We start from the raw sequence: 21,145 nt of genomic DNA on the forward strand, positions 1-21,145 counted from the left end.
GCCTGTTTCGGCCCTACCAACCCAAGACTTCACTCAACCTGCTCGCCAAAGGGCGGGCCGACGGGCTGCCTCTGCAGCGACTGAGCGTAGAGGGCGACCTGGTGGACATGTGCGCCCGCCTCACCATCACCCAGGTCTTTTTCAACGATGCGGCCGCGGCCCCTGCCGACAACGACGAGACCGGAGGGCTGGAGTGCGTCTACACGTTCCCCGTGGAAGAGCTGGCCACCGGCGTGGCGACGTACTCGTGTCCGCTGGTGGTGTGTGGCGTCGAGGTTGAGATCGGCGACACCCGCGTCGTTGCCGAGGTGCAGCCCAAGCAGGAGGCCATCGCCACATATGGTAGTACTACCGTACCTCCTCTGTACCTGAAAACCGCCTGCGTGTGGCTCACACTCTGGGCTCTGTCGTGGCTCTGTTGTTGTAGATGACGCCATCAGCAGCGGGCACGGCGCCTATCTCGTGGAAACGGTGAAGGGTGTGGGCTACCGCATGTCCATCGGCAACCTCCCGGCAGGCCAGACTGCTACCAGTACGTCGCCGACTAGGCACCACCGCCAGATGACAGTGAACATCAGTTGATCGCGACTTTGGTGTGTCCACACAGTCACCTTGCGGTGTGTGCAACAGCTCACGCCGCTGGTCAGCGGTGACCTCCAGTTTGCGCTAAGCCACGGCCTGGTGCCTGCGAGCTGCGCCGACTTCTCGCTGGCGCTCGACATTCGCCAGACCACTCCCGGCGGGATCAAGAGCGTGACCTGCCCGACCCACCCAGAATGCGAAGTCCTTCTAGGTCTGCCCTCACACCACCGACCTTCGTTCCACGCTATGCGACTGGCCAACTAAGTCCGCGTAACTTTCGTGTATTTAGATGGCGGTCGGGCCAGAGCGTACCTTACTTCCACGAGAGGTCTTCGTGGCGATGTGGTGTTCGAAGTCAGCCCTCACTCACCACACGAGCCCAACGCGGTGGTCGAGATTTATGAGCCTAGCCGCGGACAGAACAAACATGAAGGTGCACTACGGCCGCATTAATGCGACGCTGGCTGAATGAACCGCAATGGCGCGATGCTGACTGACACCCATGACTATGACTATGTTCTACCGATCGATAAGATCTGACCCATCCGCAAGCGGCCATGATGACGTTTCATCCGCGCTGGGAGGTCGACCCTGACCTCGTCAAGCACCAAACCGAGCTCATCTTTCTCGTCGACAGGTTCGGTTGTGGGCCACAGTGGAGCCTTTTTGCAGACGTTATAGGCCGCTGACTGACTGCTCCTTCTTGAACTGTGACACCAGATCGGGAAGCATGGCCGGCTCGCGAATGGATATCGCCAAAGCAACGCTGCAGCTCTTCCTGCGGAGCTTGCCCGAAGGAGTTCGGTAAGCACCATCAACCAGAATAAGTGATCGACGCCCACTCGTACAAGCTCACCAGCATTGCGCGCACAGGTTCAACATCTTCAGCTTCGGCAGCAAATTCTCGAGTCAGTTCGCCTCGAGCGTGGAGTACGATGAGCAGAGTCTTATGCGCGCGGACGCCCATGTCAATGCCATGAGCGCCGATATGGGCGGCACCGACCTGCTCAAGCCTCTGCAGCACGTTCTCAGACAGCGCGAGCACGAGGGCTTATCGCGACAGATATTTCTGTACCCCTACCACCGACCGCCCTCTCTTTCTTCCCTCTCGCTTCACTCTTTTTCGCATGAAAGAATTGCTCTCGCCCATGTATGGCTCACGAGAACGCCTCCCCCCCTCTCCTTTCTCTCTCAAATAGGTTGACCGATGGCGAAGTCCTGAATGCCGAGGAGGTCATCCAGCTGGTGCGTGAGCAGGCAGGCACCACCCGCATCTTCACGTTTGCCATCGGCAACGAGGCAGACAAGAACATGCTTCACGGTACGGACGGGTGCGGGCGCGCATTGATTTTTTTTACAGTCAGTGACTGACTGTCGAACCACCGGTACTGATCGCTGACGACCGAATTGGGGTTCCAGAGCTGGCCTTGTGCGGACGCGGGGCGATGGAGTTCGTGAGCGAGGTGGAGCACATGAAGGTGCACGTGATGCGGCAGCTTCAGAAAGCGCTCGAGCCCGCGATGACGAACGCCAAGCTCCGGCTGATATCCCGAGACGGCTCGGACAAGCACTGGCGCTGCACGTCACGCACCATTCGCCCTATCTTCTCTGGTATCCCCTTCACACAAAACCACACACACACACACACACGACACTGACCTCCGCGAGGTCGGGTTCGCGCCCACGGTCGTAGGTGAAAGGCTGGTGCTCTACGCGCTCTCCAGTCTCCGAGGGGAATGGTCGGAAGACCACCAGCTCGCTAAGGCGGAGCTGACCGGTGTGGGTCCGACCGGCGAGGCACTGGCTTTTGAGCTCTTCATCGATGCCGACCACACGACCACGGGGTGCACGCTACACCAGCTGGCTGCCATTTCACTCATCAGGTTCGCGCTTTCTTCTGTTCTCCCCCACTCCTTGCTGATTTCGTGTGTCCATCTCACGACCCTCCCCGCTGCCAGCGGTTTGAGGGGCAACGACGTGCACTGCAAGAACCTGGGCCTGGCCTACTCTCTCGCCACCTCGCAGACCTCCTTCGTGGCGATCGAGGAGAGGGATCGCGCCACTCTCGGTACCCGACTTCTGCCCCCTCCCCCCAAATGCTCCCAGTGGGTCGATCGCAGGTGTCCGCTTGTGCCTGACCAGACGAACCATGAATGTAGGGACGATGCGGAAGTACGAGGCGCGCGGAGGGAGTGCCCGCAAGACGAGAAACTCGACCTCTGGCCACAGCCCAATCCAAGCTTGGTACGTGGCGCCTTCTGGATGATCTCAAACAAAAGATGGGGGGAACCTCCACCCTCGATTGAAAGTTAACTGAATGCAATCTGCGCGACACAGGGACTCATACCAGCAGCCACTGCAGGACAATGGCGCTGTTTTGGAACAGCTGCAACAACAGATGGAACTAATCACACAAATGGCAGTCTCCATTGCGGCTGAGGTGGACACACAATCATGCCTGCTTGACCGCATCGATGCTCAGGTACGGACCAGCTGGCTCCCTCTCTGAAGAGAAAACCCGGCAGTTCGTTCTATTCGGCCTTCCGCGATCATGCCGGACTCACCCCACACCTCCACAGACAGAGCTGGTGGAGGCGAGGAACTTCATGGGGTCCGCAAAAAGTACGTGCTTGGTTCTTCTCTTCTGTCTGAGAGCCCTGATTCACCACCAGTTCTTTTCTCGCTTCGCAGGCCTCAGTTCTTCGGGGGTGGGCTCGTTCTTCTCTGGCCTCGCGGCTGCGGTTTCGTCGCCCTTCAAGTCCTTGTCCGCAACGAACTCAGGTCCTTCGCAGGGGTCGACGTGGTCGTCGTCGTCGTCCTTTTCATCATCGTCATCATCGTCATCGTCATCGTCATCATCACCTGCATCGTCATCAACGGGAGCGGCTGTGACGTACGTCACTGACAGCGGTAAGGCAAGAGCGGCGGCCTTGGAGAAGCTGGTGCTGCTGCAGCGAGCGAACGGCACCTGGACCCTCGAGGCCATGGAGGACTTCCTCAAGATCTCCTTGCCTCTGCCCGCCCTAATTGCCACTGATGTACGCCCCTGTTTCATTCCACACACAACACAACACACACACACTCCCGCTGATGGTGTCATTGTTATTGTTTAGGCACATCAGGAGACGGTGTCGCTCCTGTGGGCGACACTGGTGGCCCTGGCGGTGCTCGAGCGGGTGTTCGACGACAAGCGCGACGAGTGGCGCTTGCTGGCGCAGAAGGCCACCTTGTGGGTCAAGCGCTCCACTGCCAACGAGCCGTCGACCCTGAGCGAGCTCACCGCCCTCAGCCTGGCCATGGACCTCCCCAGCGATCTGACCAGCCTCAACAATTGATCATTGTCTCGTTCTCTCTTTGCCTCAATACAGGGCGCGACCACTTCTTCGTTCTTTCGCTTCGTTCTTTGTCACAGCAGTCGGATGGCGAGACGCCGGAGGGCGGGGTTCTGGTCGAGGGCGTCGGCCAGCTCGTCCGCGCTCCAGGCGACGCACAGCCGCTCCAGCGAGGGGAGGGCGGCCATCCACGGGCTGGGCAAGCGGTCGTGTTGGTAGTTGATGAGCTCCAGCCGGTGCGACAACTGCAGGCACCCGAAGATGTCCAACTCCTCCAGCACCGCGAACACGCACTCCTCCCCTGTGCTCCGCCACAACGAAAGATGAGACAACGCAAACGCAAACGCAAACGCAAACGCAAACGCAAACGCAAACGCAAACGCAAACGCAAACGCAAACGCAAACGCAAAACGAACCGAGGAAGAAGGCAGAGGGTTCGAGGTGGCCGCGGCAGTGGCGGATGTTGAGGAAGCGGAGGTTCGAGCAACACTGACCGATGTGTCGCAGAGTCGCGTTGGACATGTCGGCAGAATACCCCAGGTCTAGATGGACGAGATGGGGCACCAACGAGATCAAATCGCGGAGGTACTCGTCCGCCAGCCAAGAGGTGGTCCTGACCGACATTGATGTTAAGTCGAAACTGTGTCGTGTGTCGTGCGTCGTGTGCCGCGTGTCGTGTGGGGCGTACGTGACGCCACAACTGGCGAGCGAAAGGTGGTGCAAGTTGCGGCCGATGGTGGCCAGCGTGGTCGACTTGAACCCGCTCCCCAACCTTGTGCCGGCCAAATACAGGGCCTCCAGTCCAGTGGCTGTACAATACCACAGAGCAGTCGCATATCGCGCACAACGCACAACGTGCTCGGTCAGCCAGGCAGCGCGATGAAGAATTAAGTTGGGGGGTGTCATGACCACCTTTGGAGTAGTCGAGCTCTTTGAGGTCGGGGGCGTATTCGACGTTCGTCCTTGAGAGGTCCAGGCAGCGCAGGGAGCTGGCCGCGGCGTCGAGGAACCGGTCGACGGTCTGGGCGGGCAGTTTGTAGCTGTAGGTCAGCTCACCGTAGTCGCGCGCGGTCGACAGGTTGGAGAGCCACAGGCCCGCCAGGTGGGAGAGCCGCTGCAGGCCGGCGAACGGGTCGGCCCCTTCGTATCTGCGGGTCCCGACCACCGTGCAGTCCCGCAGGCTCAGGCTTCTGAGCTCGGTGGTGAGGCCGCACAGGATGGCGGCGAGGTCCTGCGTCTCGACCTCGAGTCCGTCGAGGATCAGGGTACGCAGGTTGGGCAGGCCGCGCACCAGGCGGACCGTCTCGTCCGTGCCGATGTAGAGGCAGTCCGTGAGGTTGAGCGTGTGGATCTGCGGACAACTGTTGGCCACCTCGCCGATCATCGTAAGCACACGACACACAACGCGACACGCGACACGCGACACACGCCACACGCCACACGCCACACGCCACACGACATGAGTGCGTACTATTGAAGCACGGCAGCGACCGAAGCCATGCCGAAGCGTGTCGCCTTGGTCAAGTCCAGACTGTACAGTCCTGTGAGAGTGGGGAGGGGAGAAGTAGTTGTGAGCTGGCGGCTGACCGTATCGAGCAGGAGGTCGAGCTGGCGGGCCAACCGTTTTGTATGCAGAGCTGGAGGAGCCGGGCGTCGAGGAGGCGCCCCTGGATGAAGGCGGCCAGCAGCCGCTCGCGCACTTCGGCCGGCAGGTCGGGCAGAAGGGCCAGGTGCCGGGTGACGTCACGCTTGACCACCTCCACGCACTGCTCCTGCAGGCCGCGCCCGCCCACCCCTGCCCGATGCTGCTGTCCCTGCGCCTGGTACCACTCCTCCTGCCGGGTCTCCCGCACACACGCCCTCTCCCGCCCCCGCCACATCCGCACAGACTCCATCTGCTTCTTGTCTTCTTGTTGATCACCCATGTTTTAATTTGGGGTGAGGCTCGACCAGAAGGAAAGACTGCAGAAGGTCTTCGGGGAAGCAACGAACTCAATATTCATTATTTATTTATTGACAAATAACAAATAACAAATAAAAAATAAATAACCAAAATTATGTGTTGTGTGGTCCGGGAGGAGGGTCATTGTAGGGTACAGTTGAAGCAGGTGGAGGAGACCTGGCCGGCGCCGGCCTTGCTGGGCGTCCAAATGCTGACGTCACCGTCGCCCTCGGGCTCGCCGTCGTCCACCAACAGCGGCTCCCGGAAGGCGGCCTGCGAGTGACGTGAGGAGTGGCTGGGCCGCGGGTCGCTCCGCCACTTGCCGGAGCTCCTCTGGCTCGACGGCGATGAGGCCGGCGGCGACGACTCGTCCAACTGCATCTGCTCCACGCGCCCAGCCGACAGGATCTGGCTCTGTCGCTTGACCTCCTGCAGCTCCTTCTGCAGCGCCGCCTTCTCCGACTCGAGCTGGATTGTGTCGGGTGTGTGTGTGGCCAGGTGAGATTAAGGCGCAGTTGCAGGCAAGAAGGAGGTATCCACCGGACCTGAAGGCGGGTCTTGAGCTCCTTCTGGGCCATGGCCTTCCACTGGGCGACATCGCTGTCGGACTTCTTCTTCTCCTCGGCCAGCTTGGCCTGCAGCTCGTGGACCTTGCCCTCCAGCAGCTCCTTCATCTCCGCCATCTGCAGCTTCATCATATCGATCGCCTGGCCAATTCGCATCACCACACGTCAACCACGTTGAGCGCGCGTCAGGACACCAGCGAAGCGAAGCATAGGAAAGGCGGAGGCGCGAGGACCTGCGCCGGATCGCTGGAGTCGCCGGACTGGTCGATGAGGCGTTGCATCTTGGAGAAGGTCTCCAGGTCCTTCTTCATGGTGTCGAGGGCCTCCTGCTTCTCTCGCATCTCCTCCCGCAGTCGGCTCACCTCTTCGTCTCGGCTCGAATACACCGGCGCCCCGGAGGCGTCCGTGCCCACGGGCTCGCGCTCGGCAAGGGTCTGCTCCAGTTGCCGGAGTTGCGCTTTGAGCGAGTTCCTCTCCTGTTGGAGCTGCTTGATGTTCTTCTGCTCCTTCTCCATGATGAACAGGGCCTTGCGCTTTTCGGCATCCAACGCTTCCTTGGTCTCCCGGAACGCCTTCTCCAACTCTGAGAGCAGAGCGAGCGAGCCACCGAGCAACGACCACGCGACACATTGAGACTTGAACACACACACACACACACACGAGAGGAGAGAGAGAGCATTGAGGTCACCTTTGACTTCGAGTTCGCGTGTCTGGTACCGCTGCATCAGCTCAGATTCGCGCAGGACCGGCGTGGAGCCGAATCGGTCCGAGTTGGTGGGCGACGACGACGATGACGAGGTGGAGCTCGACGACGAGGTGCGCAGCAAGGCCGGCCCGCCCGACGACTTGCTCAAGTCAAAATCGGAGAACACGGTGGCGGTGGTGGGCGACGGCTGCGCCGGTGAGGGCACATTGGACGAGGCCGCGGGTGCCACCACCGAGGCGGCGGCGATCGGGACAGAAGAGGAAGCAGAAGCGGGAGTGGAGGAGGCGGAGGCGGAGCTGAGGGCAGCGCTGAGGGCCGACGCAGCGGCGAGCGCGACGGCGGGCGAGGCCGAGGGTGCGTGGAAGGCGCTGGAGCGACGGAGGGCCTCCATCCACTCCTCCATCTCCGGCAGGGAGCGCGCGTGGAGGTAGTAGGTGCGCTGGGAGCCGCCGTTGTCGCGTACCAGCTCGAAAAGGAACGGGTTGGCGGGCGACGGGTCCGAGGGGCCGATGCTCACCACCTCGGCCATGGGGATGGTGCCCAGGGCGGGCGCGCCTGGCTTCTTGTGGTAGGTGAGCGTGTTGTCCTCCAGCACGAACCACCGCAGCTTGAGTGTCTTGATGTAGGGCTTCTTGCCGCGCTTGTGCAGGAACCCCTGCTTTATGGGGGCGACCACCGTGGGCGAGTTGCCCCCTGGTGCAGCATTCTGCAGCTGCGCATTTGCATTTCCGCCCCGCCCCCAATGTGACTTGCATTTAGCAGTATGCAGATAATCTTGTGGTGAAGGATAAACGTACAGCAGCTGCGCCGGCACCACTCACGTGGGTCACGCGCATGGGCGCTGAAACGCCCTCCATCTTTGCCTGACAATAAAGAATAATTAAATTGTTCTCGCGAAAAAGAAATAAAGAAATGAAAGGTGCTCAATTAGAGTGGCCCCTCCCTTATCCGCACATCCACACCAAAGATGGAGAAGGCCACAACCCATCTTGAGCCCAGGCAACACGGGTTGCCTCGACGGAGGGCAAACAACTTGAGACCCCTCCACCGGTGAGAGCAGTACGGTCAGGAGGCAAGGAGCTTTTGGCGAAGATTGGAGACAAATCGCGCCATGGACCTTGAATGGGAGCTCTTCAGGACCCGTGCAGCCGAAAGCAAGGTAACCCTCGCTCCCCCCCGCGGATGTCTGACCCCTGTGTACCGCTGAACGATGTTGTCTACAACATTCTTCTCCACAGGCCAAGGGCCCACTACCGCCACCACCTGTGCTGCCACAAGTCGTGACGACGAGTATGCGGGTCGAGGAGCTGGAAGAGCCCAAGCCGAAGCGGATCCGCACGCCGCTCCTGGCCGCGCTCAAGAACAACCGCTTGTCCAGGTCGCTCGACATGCTGCCGGTGGAGGACCTCAACGCCACCACCGCCACTGCCCAGGCCAAGTCCAAACCGAGCAAGCAAAAGAGCTTCACGCCCGAGTCGAGTGAGTCCACCAGCAGTATCAGCCTCGACAGCACTCCCGAGACGACGCGCCGCAGCCGCAAGGTTCGCTCCCACACCACAACGCTCTCTTTGTCCCGCGGAGCGGGCCGGTGAGTGATGAGAGGAGCGCTCTGGTGACACCACACTCGACCACACGTGTGATCACCGCAGGGGGCTCGTAAGGACGCGAAGTCCAAGCCATCACAGCCCGTATCGCCGCGCACCTCCTATGACATGTTCAAGCGATTCGGGCGCAAGAAGGACAAGGCGCCCGACACGGCGTCATCGCCACCCAAGACCCTCGCTCCTCCGCCGGACCGCTTCCACAGCAGCCAGTTCAAGCCGGGTTCGCTCGACGAGGGCGAGCAGCGGAACACGAGCTCGTGGGGCCGCGCGTGGGGCCGCAATGCGGAGCGGCGCAAGGATAGCAGCGGCAGCGAACAGCCCACGGCCGCCAACCCCCACCACTTTGTTATACCGCACGACCTGATGCGGCGCACGCTCGACCGCCTCCCCGCCGATGTCTACTTCAAGCCTCTGGAGGAGGGCGAACCGACCGGCGACGATACAGCTGCCCCGTGTTACATGGAGGGGCCGGACGACAGCGAGGCCGAGGTGGCCCTGCCCTACGCTGCAGGTGGCTGCTCTGGCTCGCACAGCCGAGACAGCGACGCCATCGGCGAATCGGGCGAAGAGCGCGATTTAGGCAGAGATGGCACGGTGCGGGCGTGCGGACAGTCAGTGTCGACCTACCCCCGCGTGCTTGTCATGCCTGGGACGCGACTCGGTACGCAGTGGGTGATGCGACCTCGGTGAGTCGTGCACTCACCTGAGCTACATCCCGATTCGCCTTGGGTTTGTGCAGGTGATCCTGTGTGCGACTGCTTTGCGTTGCGGCTCTACCGAAATGGGGCGATCTTCTGCGTGTGCGATGGGTGCGGCTGGGGTCGAGCAGCAGTCGACGCGGCGCGGTCGGTGCGGGCCGTGTTCATGCAGAGCCTGCACCAGCACTCGCTGATCGTGAAGCAATCGTCGAGGAGGGAACTCAAACCAACGAGCCAGGTACCTGCCGCCCCCTTTTTCCTTCTTTAAGTCTCATGCTGACTCGTTCCCCTGCTTTCTTGCTATTCCTTCTGCAGCCAAGCGCAGAGCGCAGCACGGGGCTCTATATCGACGACGCGCTGCGGGGGCGGTCACGGAGCGATGCGAGCAGTGCGGCGAAAGGGAAGGGGAAGGTGAGGAGAGGAGCGCACCGGGTCATGGAAATGATGGGCGTGGGTGCCAACACCAACGACGAAGACAGCAAGCGGTCCATTCGACAGGCTGCCGAGTGTTTGATGCAGCTCGTGGCCAAGGCCCACAACAACATAATCTCCGGCAAGTACGTGACCCACACCACAGCGCTTCACACATGTGCCGGCGAACAGCAGGCTAACCATTCCTCCCTGCGGGCTTCAGGGAACCGTGGGAGTGTGGTACGACCACGGTGTGCGCAGGTCTCGTCGTTGATCTGGACCTGAGCGCTCCCAATTCCCCTTTGGTACGCTCCGCAGCAACACGCCTTCTTGAGGTCTGCTGGTTTGGCGCGTTGTACGTTGTTTGCTCATCTACCCTGCGCGACGCTGCTGCAGACGGTCGATGACCCGGCCATCAGCAAGCGGTCGGCGCTGCTGTTCACCACCGACAAGAGGCCCGGGACGAAGCACACTTCGCCCCGCCGTAACTCCGATGCCGATGGGGGTCCCGACAGCAGGAAGCGGCGGAGGAAAGGTCTGTTGGTCGTTTCGATCGGCGACTGCAAGGTGTACCTGTACTCCCATGCCAGCGGCACAATCAAGGACCTCACGGAAGGCAACAGGTTCGTATGACACGACACACCGCACACGCACACACGACACACACCGCACACGCCGCACGACACGCGCCTCACTCCTTTTGGACGCGCACAGGCAGAACGCGACGTCGGTCAACGACTGCGGCGGACGTCTGGGCCCGGCGTCGGGCATGGAATCGTCCGACCCCGACCTGAGAAATCTCGATCTCTATTTTGCCGAGTGTGACGAGGGCGACTGCGTGTGGGCGGTCAGTGATGGCGTCCACGACAACTTCGACCCTCAGATGCTGGGCCTTATGCCTCACGACCTTGATGAACAACAGGTTCAGCTCCACCACCATCCTGTCCGTGTGTGTGGTCCGACCTTCTCACGATGTGCTCCTTCACTTGACCCGACCAGGAATCAGTTACGTGGGACGACCTCGCCCCGGAAACGGCAGCGCGCCTCAAGAACGAGTTTGCCGTTCGTGCGCTCGAGCATGAGTTACTTTCTCCACCGCCGCCGCTCTTGCCGTCGCCGGCGCGGTCACCTCCACAATCAGGGTTTCACCGGCAGCCCTCGCCTCGCGGCGAGGCCCAGAAGCAGCAGGTCGACGAGCAGCTGCGACCCTCCCTCTCCACGCTGACCCAGATGCTGCAGGAGCCCAGCTCCACCCAGATCTTCTACGAGACGATGAGCCGCGGCCAGCGAAGCTGGGAAAACGCGCCCGTGGTGGTGCTGAGCGATCACGGCCGCGACAACTACCTCGCCGTTCCCGACGTGTCGGCGCCCGAGACTGAGAGAGAGGTGGTCGACGACGCCAGTGGGTGCCCCCAGGAGCCAGCGCCAGCGCTGCCGGAGCTGTCGCGCCTAGCGATCTCGGGCACCAAGCGGCCCACCACCGACGGCGAGCGCGTAGCTGGCCGCCAGCCGATCGTGCTCAGCCCGGCGGACGTGACGCGCAAGCTGATCAGCCTGTGTGTGGAGCAGACCCTGCACACACGCAACTTCATGGAGCAGAACCCCGAAAAGCGCCAACCGTGCGACTACCGGGCCTTTCCGGGCAAGCTCGACCACACCACCTGCCTCGCCTTCCACACTTGAGCCCTTGTACAAAAAAACCGCGTTTTAAAAAATACGAAACAGAGTTTGCGTTTGGGCAAACAAGCTTTGGATTTGTTATCATTTTATTTCTAGAAGAGAATTTCTTTTTGAGAAGCAAGACAAGATGGTGCAGAGTTGGAACTGGGCTGGGGTGTACTGGGCGCTACGGAGTGTGGCAATGCAGCGCGGGTTGGTGGTGCCCCACTTCCGCGTGCCCGACATACGCTCGATCAATTGGGCCGCCCTCAAGGCCCGCGGCTGCCGGGGCGTGGTCTTCGACAAAGACAACACCCTGACCGCCCCCTATGCGCCCAGCGTCTTCCCGACCCTCGCCGTACCACCACTACTCCTCTTCCATCTTCTTTTCTTCTTTTTCATGTGCACTTCGTGAGCTCGAACGTGTGGGTCCCTGCAGGACGCGTTGCGGCAGTGCCTCGACGTGTTCGGGCGCGATGGCCTGGTGGTGTTCTCCAACTCGGCGGGGTCGGGCGACGATGCAGGCTACGAGGAGGCCCACAGGATCGAGCGCACACTGGGCCTGCCGGTCCTCCGCCACGCACACAAGAAGCCGCTCGGGTTCGACAGTGTCATGCAGCACTTTGCGGCCCTTTCCTCTCCCTCCTCGTCGCCATCAACGACTGTCACGGCGCCCTCGCAGCTGGCCATGGTGGGCGACCGCTACTTCACCGACATCCTCTTCGGCAACCTGCACGGCATGCTCACTGTCCACACCTCGCTCCTCACCTCCACCGGCGACCCCGCCGTCGTGAAAGCGGTGCGCCTTACTCAGCTTCGGTAGTGTGAGGTTCTTCTCCTGTCCTGTCATGTTGATGGTGTGTCTGCCCCCATTTTTCTCAGATACGGAACTGGGAGGAGGACTACGTGCTGTGGCTGATGAAGCAGGGCGTACGACCACCAGCCCATCCGCTTTATGACGAGTCCATTCTCCATGGCTCCGTTCCGCCCGAGCCACAAGGCCAATAGCTCGCTTTGCAACACATGCCGTGCTCTCCCGTCACTGCGTGGCTGGTGGCTCCTTCTCTCCGGTCATGAGCTCATGCTGCCTCTTTGCCACCTGTGCGTGTGCGAGTCGGTTTAGTCAGGCAGTGGCACGTCGCCCACCACCAGTGCGCGAGTGGCGCGTGTGGGACGTACCATGTCGTGTATCTGCATGACGCAGTCGCGACCGGTGATGATCATGCGCGCCACCGTCTCGGGGTCACGCTCCTCGCGTGCGCCCTCGAACTCCTTCCGGGCACTTGTGCGCAGCACGTCGCTCCTGCACACGCCCAGTCCCTTCCGGCGTCAGCGCGGCACAGACCAGTGTGTTCTTGGGGGGGGGGGCTTGTGCACATGAGTTGCCCCTGCTCATTGCGGGTGGTGTCGAAAAGGCGGCATGCCCGCAGCACGTCTCGGTACAGTCGCAGGGCCTCCGTGCGCGCTGCCTTCGCTGAGACACCCACCCTGCTCATCTTTTGTTTTTATCTGTTATTTTATTTTATTATTTCCGTTTTTTTTCTTGTGGGCCGCAGCAGCACGGCCAAGGCTCCACCTCGTTCAATGCAGACAGACGTGTTGGTGGGGCAAGAGGTGTATTGTTGAAGGAAGAATGAGATGGGGAGAGGACTGTACAACGCCAGATGACTACGCCGTTGACACGTTGTTGTGGAACGAGAATTGGACCTGTCGATGCCACCACGTGGATTGCACGCACGCAAGTGAGCACAACACTCAGCACATCGTCCTTGCGGAGGCCACCGCACACAACACTCAGCACTCGGCAGAAAAGGTAGGAGTGTGTGGTTAGAACGAACCGTGAACGTGAGTGAGTCTCTGTCCCAGTTGGTGTAGAACTTGGACTCCTCGCCACCGCCACCACGCTCGATCTCCCAGTTGGGGATCTTGAAGGCGATGGTCTCGTAGGGCTCGGCCGCGAACAGGAGGTACTGGAAGTTGCGGTCGGGCGTCTCCACCTTCTGCTCGAAGGACGACATGAACCGGTGGCGCGGCTGGATGCCCTCGCCGATGTCGGGGTACTTGATCTCGAAGGTGAGGCTCTTCTGGCCCGACGTGGGGTCGATCTGCTTCGTGACCTTGTACCCTGGCCGACCGATCTTGATCGTCCTGCGCGGCATCACCTTCTTCTGGATGGCCGGCTGCACGCCCGCAGCACCGAGCGGCCCGCCTTCGGCCATCTTGGCCTCGCGAGCGGCACGCCGGCCCAGGTTGTCCTGATGCCGCTTGCCCTGGGTGTGGGCCAGGTAGTTGCCCTCGGTCAAGTGGAGAGTCAGGCAGAGGCGGCACTCGTACTGGCCCAGATGGTTCTTCATGAAGTAGGGATCCTTGGCCAGATCGATGACTTCCATCGCCAACCGCCTCTGCCGCTCCCTTCGGTCGGCATTGGCCTGCGACTCGGAAGCGATGCCTCCCGATCCCGTCTTGGCCTATAGAGACAAGGAGCAAATCAGTGTAATGAGCATTAGATTGCAGTTCGAGAATCGATCAAATTATCAATCAAATTACGGCCGGGGGGGGGGTGAGCACGATTCGATAACGTGAGGAGAAGGTTGAATAGGGTACGTACTCCTCTCTCCATGGACCCCATTTTGTGGCTTGCTGCGGATTGCGGGGGTGGAAATGAAGAGAGAGCAAACCGATCAAATTCACATCTTATATTTTCCTTTTGTACATTTCCCAGCTTCTTCTGGCGTTCACGAAATTTCGGCGCCTCAACAAAGCACAAACTGGCCCCAAGATGGAGGAGGGACACCAGCACAGCAGCCACGCGACCACCGTTGGACTCACCCTCACATGTCGGTAAGACGCAGCATTTTCCACACCCAGTAGTAGTGCTAGTACTTACTGTCTGCCCCCCCCCCAATGACGCCACTACACCCAAGGCTGGATGAAGAAGTGAGGGGCAGCCTGCAGCTCAAGGTCTGGCGCAAGTCGAGTGAGCCAAAGACCTCCACCTGGCGAGAAATCGCCAGCAGCGTCCACGAGCCTCTCCCGTACGTCGGCCCTGCTCTGTGCAATGAACTAGTGCCTGCAATCACCAACCTACTATAACTTCGGCTGGGCCGATTCTGGGATGTAGGAGCGGTACTGAAGCCGATCGACAGAACGGGGTGAGGTTCACCGTCGTGGAGGTGGAGCACTGCTTCCACTCGCCCAAGCAGCTCAAGTTCATCATCGGGCGGTGTCGTGGGGCGGGAGGCAAACGAACCACCGCGACCAACAACAACTGTGAGGCCCAGCTCGATCTGCCTGCCCTCCTCTCCACGCGCGGCATGCGCCTGTCCCTGCCACTCACGTACGTGACCGCGCCCGCATGATCCTGAGCCTGAGCCGCATCGACGGTTTTAATAACCTCTGCCGCGACAGACGTGAGGGTACTGGTGTGAGGGCAGGCACGCTAGAGATCCAGGGCGAAGAGATGAGCAACACGCGGGACATCGCGTGTCTCTACATGCGAGCGCGGGGACTGCCCAAGGCCGGCGGTACGTGGCCCGGGCCAGCTGGTGGGACATGTACACCGGCTCGAGCGGCGCTAATGTCCGGGCATCCACAGATGCGGCGCTGGCGATCTCGGCCTTGAACGACCGGGCGACCGGGTGGCAGCAGGTGGGCCGGACCGAATTCGTCTTCGGGACCGTCCTGGGCACCACCGAACCCATTTGGTGAGTGCACATCCCGACATCCCCACACACTTGTTGTCCGTTTGCGTTGGTTGGCCAATGCAATCCCTCCGTGTGCCATGTGCAGGCGCCCGATGCAAGTGCCGGTCAAGCACCTGTTTGGCCACGCCGAAGAGCAGTTGCGCCTGGACTGTTTGCTCAATTCCCCCTTCACGGGACCGTACTCCATCGGCCACTGCCAGGTACTGTCATCACTCTTGATCGAGGGTGTCCCCGGCAGGCGGCGCTCACACACACACACACACACACACATACACACACACACACACGTTCAGGTGAATGCCTCGGAATTCTTCAAGGCCGACAAGGCCGACAAGGACCATGCCTTTAAGCTTCGCACCTCTGACGGAGCCGATGCCGGAGCCGTCAACCTTTTGCACCACCACCTCATCAAGCGTTACAGGTGCGCACACCTCCGTGGGGCTTGCCTCGCCCATGATGCTTTTATGGCGCCGACCTGCGCTGATGAGTGTTCACGTGTTGGCAGCTTCCTCGACTATGTGTCGGGCGGGTGCGAGATATCGGTGATGGTGGCCATCGACTTCACGGCCTCCAACGGGTACTCCTCTTCGACCAGCCCCATCCGTGCGTGGTCAAGCTCACGCGCCTGTCTTCGTGCGATGTTGCGTGCAGCGATCCCGAGAAGAGAAGCAGCCTGCACTACGTGGGCGGTGGTCCAAACCAGTACGAAATGGCCGTTCGCGCCGTGGCAGAACCCCTCTCCCACTACTGCGCCTCCAAGCACATCCTCGTACCACCGCCTCACACCTGTCATCGATTGGTGCTCTCTCCTAACACACACCACACACACACCACACACACACACACACACACACACACACCACACACACAGGCGTTTGGGTATGGCGCAGAGATACCACTCGGACACAGCGTGTCCCACTGCTTCGCGCTCACGTTCGACGACCAGAGGCCGGAGGCCAAGGGCGTCGAGGGCCTGCTCGAGTGCTACCGGGGAGCGCTCACGAAGGTGAAGCTCCGCGGACCGACCCACTTCGCCCAGATCGGCGACAAGGCCGCCACGTACGCCGCCAACGGACCCATAGGCGGCGGGCAGTCGCACCTGGTCCTCCTCATCATCACCGACGGTAAGCTCCACCTCCCCGCCTCCGCGTCGGCGTGCGCTCAGGCGAGGCGGTGGTTTGTGGACCCCAGGGATCATCAACGACATGGAGGAGACGGTGCAGCAGATCGAGGAGGCCAGCGCGCTGCCCCTCTCCATTCTCATCGTGGGCGTGGGCGACGCCGACTTCACGAACATGGACCTGCTCTGCGAGAGCCACCCCAACGTCAAGGTGACAGTCGCACACCACGTTCGTTTGGCCCCGCGTGACTTTTTTGTTTGCTCACACATATCTTTCGACCACCAACAGTTCGTGGCCATGGCGGAGTACACGGATCAGCCGCCCTCCGAACTGTCCGCTGAGCTGCTCAAGGACGTGCCACAGCAGGTTGGTTGCTTGCACTGCTCTGGCTGCACACCGCACGTCGTGCCACACGCCCAGTGATCGTTTTCGACTGACAATACAATTTTCTGTTTCCCTCAGTTGGTCGGCTACATGCACGAAAACCACCTCCGGCCTGTTCACCCGCCCGCCAGCTCCCTGCCAGCGGTACACTGCCCAGCTCGTCATATCACCCGACGCCCCTACACACTTCCGACATTCACACCTGCGGTGCGTTCGCGCGTAGGTGTGGGCGGAAGCGCAACGCAAGGCCCGGTCGGGCGGCGGCGAAGAGGAAGTAGAAAGCGAGGATGAAGAGGAGGAGGAGGAGAGCCTGCTCAGGACAGAGCCGCCTCAGTGGGAGCGGGACGACGCGGCCACCCACTGCACCCGGTGCCAGTCCGAGTTCAGCCTCCTCTGGCGACGGGTGCCCTCCTCCCCTGCCACCCACTCACACGTTTGGAGTCACATAAACGCTAACCCGCCCTCCACAGCACCACTGCAGGTACTGTGGTGGGATCTTCTGCGACACGTGCTCGCAGTACAGCTCGCTCCTGCCGTTCTCGCCCGACCCCACCCCGCAGCGGGTGTGCGATGAGGTTCTACCCCACCCCCCTGCGCGCGCCCTCTCAACCCGCCCACACTCATGTCCTGCCCCATTCCCGCATCACCCCCGGCTGCAGTGCTACGCCACCCTGGTCCGCCTCCACTACCCGTGCAAATAACATAACAACAAGTATGCTAAGAATGCTGGTTCGGAATGCTGGTATGTACATATTGATTGATAAGTGGGTGTGTGTGGAATGCAATGCTGGAGGAAGGCTTCTTCACTGCGTGGTGGGAGCGAGTGGGGCAGAGGGATAGGGGAAGAAGGCGGGGAAGCTCGGGTTGAACTCGGCCGGCGTAGCTGGCGGGTTCGTCGGGCAGGCTCGATTGTGGCGGCGGCGGGATGATGGTAGGCCGAGTAGCTGGGGTAGTAGTACTGGTGGTACTGCCCGAACTCCTCGGCGGCGGCCGCCATCGGGGGCCGCGCGACGTAGAGGGTGGTCGGGTATAGCGGCAGCGAGTCTTCGATCGGCAGCGACAGCAGAGGCGCGGAGGCGAGGCGAGGCTGCTGCTGATGCTGCTGCGCTCCTCCATCTTCGTCGCCAGCAGCCAGCAGGAGGGCAGCTTCTTCGCATTCGTACGCATCTTCATCGCTGCCATCGTCGTCGCCATCGGCCGGCGCTTGCTCGCGTCGAGCGGCATCGAAGTTGGTGAGGCAGACGATGAGGGCGTGGGCCGTCAGGGCGACGCAGCAGGTGTAGGCCACGCGGGAGACGACGAGCGAGTGGTGCAGCTGGGTCACCCCGAAGAGGGCCGCCGCCAAGGCCGCCGAGAAGAACGGGTCGTCGGCCATAGAGCCCCACGTGTAGGCCACGGCCGTCAGCGACAGCATGGCCGCCGCCGACCACCACGCTGAGCCGAAGAAGGCCAGGCCCGCCTCGTGGTAGAGCGCCGCGCTAGCCTGACTGAGCGTGGCGAAGGCCTCCCAGCCGAGCCAGAGGCCGAAGGGCAGGCGGAACAGCGGCGGCGACCGGGCCAGCGCGAGGCTGGCGGCCATCAGCTGGACGCACACCGTGGCCGACAGCAGGGCGCTCAGGGCCAGGAAGCCGTAGGACCACAGCACGCTCCACATGGCGTGGCTGGCGCAGGCCAGGACAAAGGGCTGCGAGACCCGGACCACGTCGCGCTTGCGGGCCGGCGAGAGCCATGGGAGGAAGGGCCACAGGAGGAAGACTAGGAGGAGCGCGAGGGTGATGGCGTCCCACACGCGGGCGGCCACCCACGGGGCGGGCGTGAGCGGCGAGGCGAAGTCGAGCGCGGTGGCGTCGTGGGACAGGCCGGCCCAGGCCTTGGCCAGCATCATGCCCAGGTAGGCCGACGCATTGAGCAGGCACAGGCCCAGCAGCACCCAGTCGCTACATTCTTCCTCCTCTTCCGCGCTGTTGCTGCTGTCGTCGTTGTTGAGATCGCCGTCGATGATGGTGACCACATCGTGGTCCTCCTCCTTCATCTCTTGCTTGTTTTCTCCGTGTTCTTCGTGTCGTCGTTCGTTTTCGATGGTGGTGGTGGATGTGTTGTGTGGTTGGTGGCGATGGTCTAATGATGGTGGGGTGTGGCCAAAGAGAAAGAGGGAAGACCGCAGGCTATGAGGAGGTGGGGAGGGGAGGTCGATGAGGACCAACCCGCAGACTACCGCTGCAGTAGGCGGAGACAAAGCAGCGGGAAATTCGGCCGAGCAGCACGGGCCAATGGCGTGGTAGATCATAAAACTATCCGATGACTCCCATTGGTTACAAGTGCGGTTTCAGGCGATGGAAACTTCGCATAAAGATTGGCCAACCAATATTTGAATAGAGGCCACTGAGGGAGGGGTTCCTTCCTTCCTTCCTTTGTGGGGTTTATTCTGGTCTGGCTGACGTCATGGCCTTGATCAGCGTCTTGGCGCGATTGCGTCGCGTCGTGGCCTGCGCACCAAACGACCGTCAGTGCGTGTGTGCGAGTTGTAGTAGTATGAGAAGTAGAAGTGGGTGGGGGAGGTGGTGCACCAGCTTGGCTTCCTCTTCGTTTTCGGTCACGCGTACGCCCTCGGCCACGATCCGCTTGGCGCCCTCCAACGTTTGCTGGTTTGGTCAGAGAGCGCGAGCGCAAGCGCCTGGGGTGAGTGCAACACAGAACAAAGGGCGATGATGATCTCGCAAAGTAAGAGCTACGCACCTGTCGCGCTTTGCCCTGCACGGCGAGGATGTAGCGGACGAACATGGCCCAGTACTCCCTCGACACCTGCGTACCACCACACCATCAACATCACCAATCGCCATCAGGCCCGATGTCCATGGCTGGGTCGACAAAACGCAGGGCGTACCTTGGATTCGTCATAGGCGATGGTGAGGAGGTGGGTTTGGAGGAGCTTGCGGAACTTCCACTGCGATCGATCGGTGTCCCACAGTTTCAAGTACGTCAAGCTCGCCTCATCCTTGGTCTCCTTCTACTCGCCCGCGCGCGTTTGTTAATCTTCATGATTTAAATCGTTAAAAAAATGGAGGAGGATTTTTTGGTACCTGAATGACCTCGCCATCTGGCCCCGTTTTGGTGGGCTGCTTCTTTTGCTTCTTCCTCTTCCTCTTCTTCTTCTTTTTCTGATTTTTCTCATCGCCACCAGCCGGTGATTTGCTCGCCTCCTCCGGAGTGGCGGCGGCAGAAGATGACGGAGTGGCGCTGTCCTCCTTCTTCTCCTTCTTCTTCTCTTTCTTCTCCTCCTTTTTGCTGTTGGCCGCTTCCGTTTGTGTGGCCGAGGAGGCCAGGGCATTGGCGGCAGCCAAGGCCTTGGCCTGAACTCGCTCCCGCTGAATGTCCGCCCATTTCCTCTTCTTGTTGGGATTCGCCGGCGCTTCTGTCGTCGCCGTCTTCACCTCCGTGGCCTTCTTGGGCTTCTCGGCCTTTTCGTTCTTGTTCTTGCCACCTTTCTTCTTCTCCATCTTGAACGATTAAATTCTGCAGAGATGGAGATTGGGGCAAAATTACAGAAACTACCAAACTTATTTACGGAAATAAGTCTGAATAAAAATTAGAGAAATCTGCCATTTTCTCGTTTTGACCTTTGATGACGTGGCACTGGAAAAGTGTCGGGAGGGAGTTTCGGAGCGACCACCTGCCATCCAGAGATACCGGACTTGAGGTTGCCATGTGTGGAGGAGAATGGAGCTCTTGTCCAGGAAGCGGAGCTGAGGGAGAGTGGTGTCATCCTCTTCACCATTCCTTCGACTTGCCCCGCTTCTTTTCTGCCAGACACTCCTCCGTTCCACACCAGACGCTGGAAGAAGCTCAACAAGTGAAGAGTTCGCGTTGAACTGCACGACCACCAGTCACACAAAGCAGCCATGGAAGTAGAAATGAAGAGAGCGAACGCCAGCGCGAGCCGGCGTGAGACTGCCATGACGGCCGCCGCGACTCTGAACAGCAGGCGAGCCAACAGCGGACGACGAGCCAGCATCTCGGTAGACCGCACCCACAACTTCGCCTCCTCCTCTCCTTCTTCTACGTCTACGTCCTCGCCGAGCGGGGCTTGTGCCGCGGCCATTCGACGGCGACGAATGAGCCACGCGGCGCCCATGGTGATGGACGTGATGGCCCTCGAGCTACTGAAGCGCCAGCGACGCGGGTCGGTGGTGTTCCTCCAGTGGGACTGGGAGGAGCACAGGAGCAACGACCGCCTGTGCGCCCTCCTCGCCTCCCAGCTCTCCCTCTGCAAGCAGCACTCTGCCGCCGCTTCTTCTTCTACTACTCCCGCCGAGCCGACCACCAACCCCTTCACCCGCCACCATCATCACGCCGGCGTGGAGGACGCGGTGCTGATGGAGGACGCCCCGACCACCCAGCCCAGCTCGTGAGCTGCGTCGACGCTCACACTCTACACC

At 61.0% G+C, this 21,145-nt stretch overlaps 15 protein-coding genes across 15 annotated transcripts; 8 read left to right on the forward strand and 7 right to left on the reverse strand.

Annotated features, from left to right (window-relative positions):
- Window positions 1–107: 107 nt before the first annotated feature.
- Window positions 108–846, forward strand: ACA1_101310 (uncharacterized protein; the record flags this gene model as incomplete). Its single annotated transcript, XM_004334035.1, has 3 exons — window positions 108–345; window positions 428–532; window positions 608–846. 3 exons carry the CDS (start codon window positions 108–110, stop codon window positions 844–846), a joined length of 582 nt encoding a protein of 193 aa, XP_004334083.1.
- Window positions 847–1,139: 293 nt separating this feature from the next.
- Window positions 1,140–2,735, forward strand: ACA1_101320 (von Willebrand factor type A domain containing protein; the record flags this gene model as incomplete). The annotated part of the gene is given in 9 exon segments (XM_004334036.1): window positions 1,140–1,219; window positions 1,303–1,386; window positions 1,456–1,653; window positions 1,782–1,827; window positions 1,840–1,903; window positions 2,002–2,193; window positions 2,276–2,465; window positions 2,541–2,650; window positions 2,725–2,735. 9 exon segments carry the CDS (start codon window positions 1,140–1,142, stop codon window positions 2,733–2,735), a joined length of 975 nt encoding a protein of 324 aa, XP_004334084.1.
- A 263-nt stretch (window positions 2,736–2,998) lies between these two features.
- ACA1_101330 (uncharacterized protein) lies at window positions 2,999–3,917 on the forward strand (the record flags this gene model as incomplete). The annotated part of the gene is given in 6 exon segments (XM_004334037.1): window positions 2,999–3,064; window positions 3,162–3,204; window positions 3,274–3,363; window positions 3,375–3,475; window positions 3,498–3,620; window positions 3,705–3,917. 6 exon segments carry the CDS (start codon window positions 2,999–3,001, stop codon window positions 3,915–3,917), a joined length of 636 nt encoding a protein of 211 aa, XP_004334085.1.
- Window positions 3,918–3,988: 71 nt separating this feature from the next.
- On the reverse strand, window positions 3,989–5,809 carry ACA1_101340 (leucine rich repeat domain containing protein; the record flags this gene model as incomplete). Its single annotated transcript, XM_004334038.1, has 6 exons — window positions 3,989–4,215; window positions 4,331–4,527; window positions 4,603–4,723; window positions 4,827–5,275; window positions 5,386–5,455; window positions 5,536–5,809. The coding sequence occupies 6 exons, from the start codon at window positions 5,807–5,809 to the stop codon at window positions 3,989–3,991; spliced, it is 1,338 nt and encodes a 445-aa protein (XP_004334086.1).
- Window positions 5,810–5,997: 188 nt separating this feature from the next.
- On the reverse strand, window positions 5,998–6,551 carry ACA1_101350 (uncharacterized protein; the record flags this gene model as incomplete). Its single annotated transcript, XM_004334039.1, has 2 exons — window positions 5,998–6,324; window positions 6,402–6,551. 2 exons carry the CDS (start codon window positions 6,549–6,551, stop codon window positions 5,998–6,000), a joined length of 477 nt encoding a protein of 158 aa, XP_004334087.1.
- A 56-nt stretch (window positions 6,552–6,607) lies between these two features.
- ACA1_101360 (PH domain containing protein) lies at window positions 6,608–7,985 on the reverse strand (the record flags this gene model as incomplete). Its single annotated transcript, XM_004334040.1, has 3 exons — window positions 6,608–7,005; window positions 7,111–7,821; window positions 7,943–7,985. 3 exons carry the CDS (start codon window positions 7,983–7,985, stop codon window positions 6,608–6,610), a joined length of 1,152 nt encoding a protein of 383 aa, XP_004334088.1.
- Window positions 7,986–8,239: 254 nt separating this feature from the next.
- ACA1_101370 (uncharacterized protein) lies at window positions 8,240–11,524 on the forward strand (the record flags this gene model as incomplete). The annotated part of the gene is made up of 10 exons (XM_004334041.1): window positions 8,240–8,287; window positions 8,367–8,669; window positions 8,778–9,365; window positions 9,603–9,668; window positions 9,746–9,987; window positions 10,065–10,146; window positions 10,238–10,464; window positions 10,556–10,763; window positions 10,841–10,907; window positions 10,983–11,524. The coding sequence occupies 10 exons, from the start codon at window positions 8,240–8,242 to the stop codon at window positions 11,522–11,524; spliced, it is 2,373 nt and encodes a 790-aa protein (XP_004334089.1).
- Window positions 11,525–11,648: 124 nt separating this feature from the next.
- On the forward strand, window positions 11,649–12,508 carry ACA1_101380 (haloacid dehalogenase (HAD) superfamily protein; the record flags this gene model as incomplete). The annotated part of the gene is made up of 3 exons (XM_004334042.1): window positions 11,649–11,858; window positions 11,940–12,299; window positions 12,383–12,508. The coding sequence occupies 3 exons, from the start codon at window positions 11,649–11,651 to the stop codon at window positions 12,506–12,508; spliced, it is 696 nt and encodes a 231-aa protein (XP_004334090.1).
- Window positions 12,509–12,539: 31 nt separating this feature from the next.
- On the reverse strand, window positions 12,540–12,996 carry ACA1_101390 (complex 1 protein (lyr family) protein; the record flags this gene model as incomplete). Its single annotated transcript, XM_004334043.1, has 3 exons — window positions 12,540–12,599; window positions 12,680–12,803; window positions 12,878–12,996. 3 exons carry the CDS (start codon window positions 12,994–12,996, stop codon window positions 12,540–12,542), a joined length of 303 nt encoding a protein of 100 aa, XP_004334091.1.
- Window positions 12,997–13,168: 172 nt separating this feature from the next.
- On the reverse strand, window positions 13,169–14,129 carry ACA1_101400 (splicing factor 3a subunit 2, putative; the record flags this gene model as incomplete). Its single annotated transcript, XM_004334044.1, has 3 exons — window positions 13,169–13,207; window positions 13,339–13,968; window positions 14,109–14,129. The coding sequence occupies 3 exons, from the start codon at window positions 14,127–14,129 to the stop codon at window positions 13,169–13,171; spliced, it is 690 nt and encodes a 229-aa protein (XP_004334092.1).
- Window positions 14,130–14,404: 275 nt separating this feature from the next.
- ACA1_101410 (uncharacterized protein) lies at window positions 14,405–14,859 on the forward strand (the record flags this gene model as incomplete). Its single annotated transcript, XM_004334045.1, has 2 exons — window positions 14,405–14,535; window positions 14,622–14,859. The coding sequence occupies 2 exons, from the start codon at window positions 14,405–14,407 to the stop codon at window positions 14,857–14,859; spliced, it is 369 nt and encodes a 122-aa protein (XP_004334093.1).
- A 101-nt stretch (window positions 14,860–14,960) lies between these two features.
- ACA1_101420 (copine subfamily protein) lies at window positions 14,961–17,410 on the forward strand (the record flags this gene model as incomplete). The annotated part of the gene is given in 13 exon segments (XM_004334046.1): window positions 14,961–15,024; window positions 15,096–15,204; window positions 15,290–15,404; window positions 15,498–15,625; window positions 15,710–15,781; window positions 15,856–15,973; window positions 16,076–16,359; window positions 16,370–16,553; window positions 16,614–16,691; window positions 16,788–16,853; window positions 16,933–17,112; window positions 17,228–17,272; window positions 17,369–17,410. 13 exon segments carry the CDS (start codon window positions 14,961–14,963, stop codon window positions 17,408–17,410), a joined length of 1,485 nt encoding a protein of 494 aa, XP_004334094.1.
- On the reverse strand, window positions 17,395–18,741 carry ACA1_101430 (uncharacterized protein; the record flags this gene model as incomplete). Its single annotated transcript, XM_004334047.1, has 1 exon — window positions 17,395–18,741. The coding sequence occupies one exon, from the start codon at window positions 18,739–18,741 to the stop codon at window positions 17,395–17,397; it is 1,347 nt and encodes a 448-aa protein (XP_004334095.1).
- Window positions 18,742–19,129: 388 nt separating this feature from the next.
- ACA1_101440 (uncharacterized protein) lies at window positions 19,130–20,206 on the reverse strand (the record flags this gene model as incomplete). Its single annotated transcript, XM_004334048.1, has 5 exons — window positions 19,130–19,195; window positions 19,277–19,351; window positions 19,446–19,511; window positions 19,594–19,716; window positions 19,790–20,206. 5 exons carry the CDS (start codon window positions 20,204–20,206, stop codon window positions 19,130–19,132), a joined length of 747 nt encoding a protein of 248 aa, XP_004334096.1.
- Window positions 20,207–20,620: 414 nt separating this feature from the next.
- On the forward strand, window positions 20,621–21,118 carry ACA1_101450 (uncharacterized protein; the record flags this gene model as incomplete). Its single annotated transcript, XM_004334049.1, has 1 exon — window positions 20,621–21,118. One exon carries the CDS (start codon window positions 20,621–20,623, stop codon window positions 21,116–21,118), a length of 498 nt encoding a protein of 165 aa, XP_004334097.1.
- Between the last annotated feature and the right edge of the window lie 27 nt (window positions 21,119–21,145).

The sequence above is a fragment of the Acanthamoeba castellanii genome (genome assembly GCF_000313135.1).
Source record: "Acanthamoeba castellanii str. Neff unplaced genomic scaffold scf7180000084649, whole genome shotgun sequence".
Taxonomy (NCBI): Eukaryota; Discosea; order Longamoebia; family Acanthamoebidae; genus Acanthamoeba; species Acanthamoeba castellanii.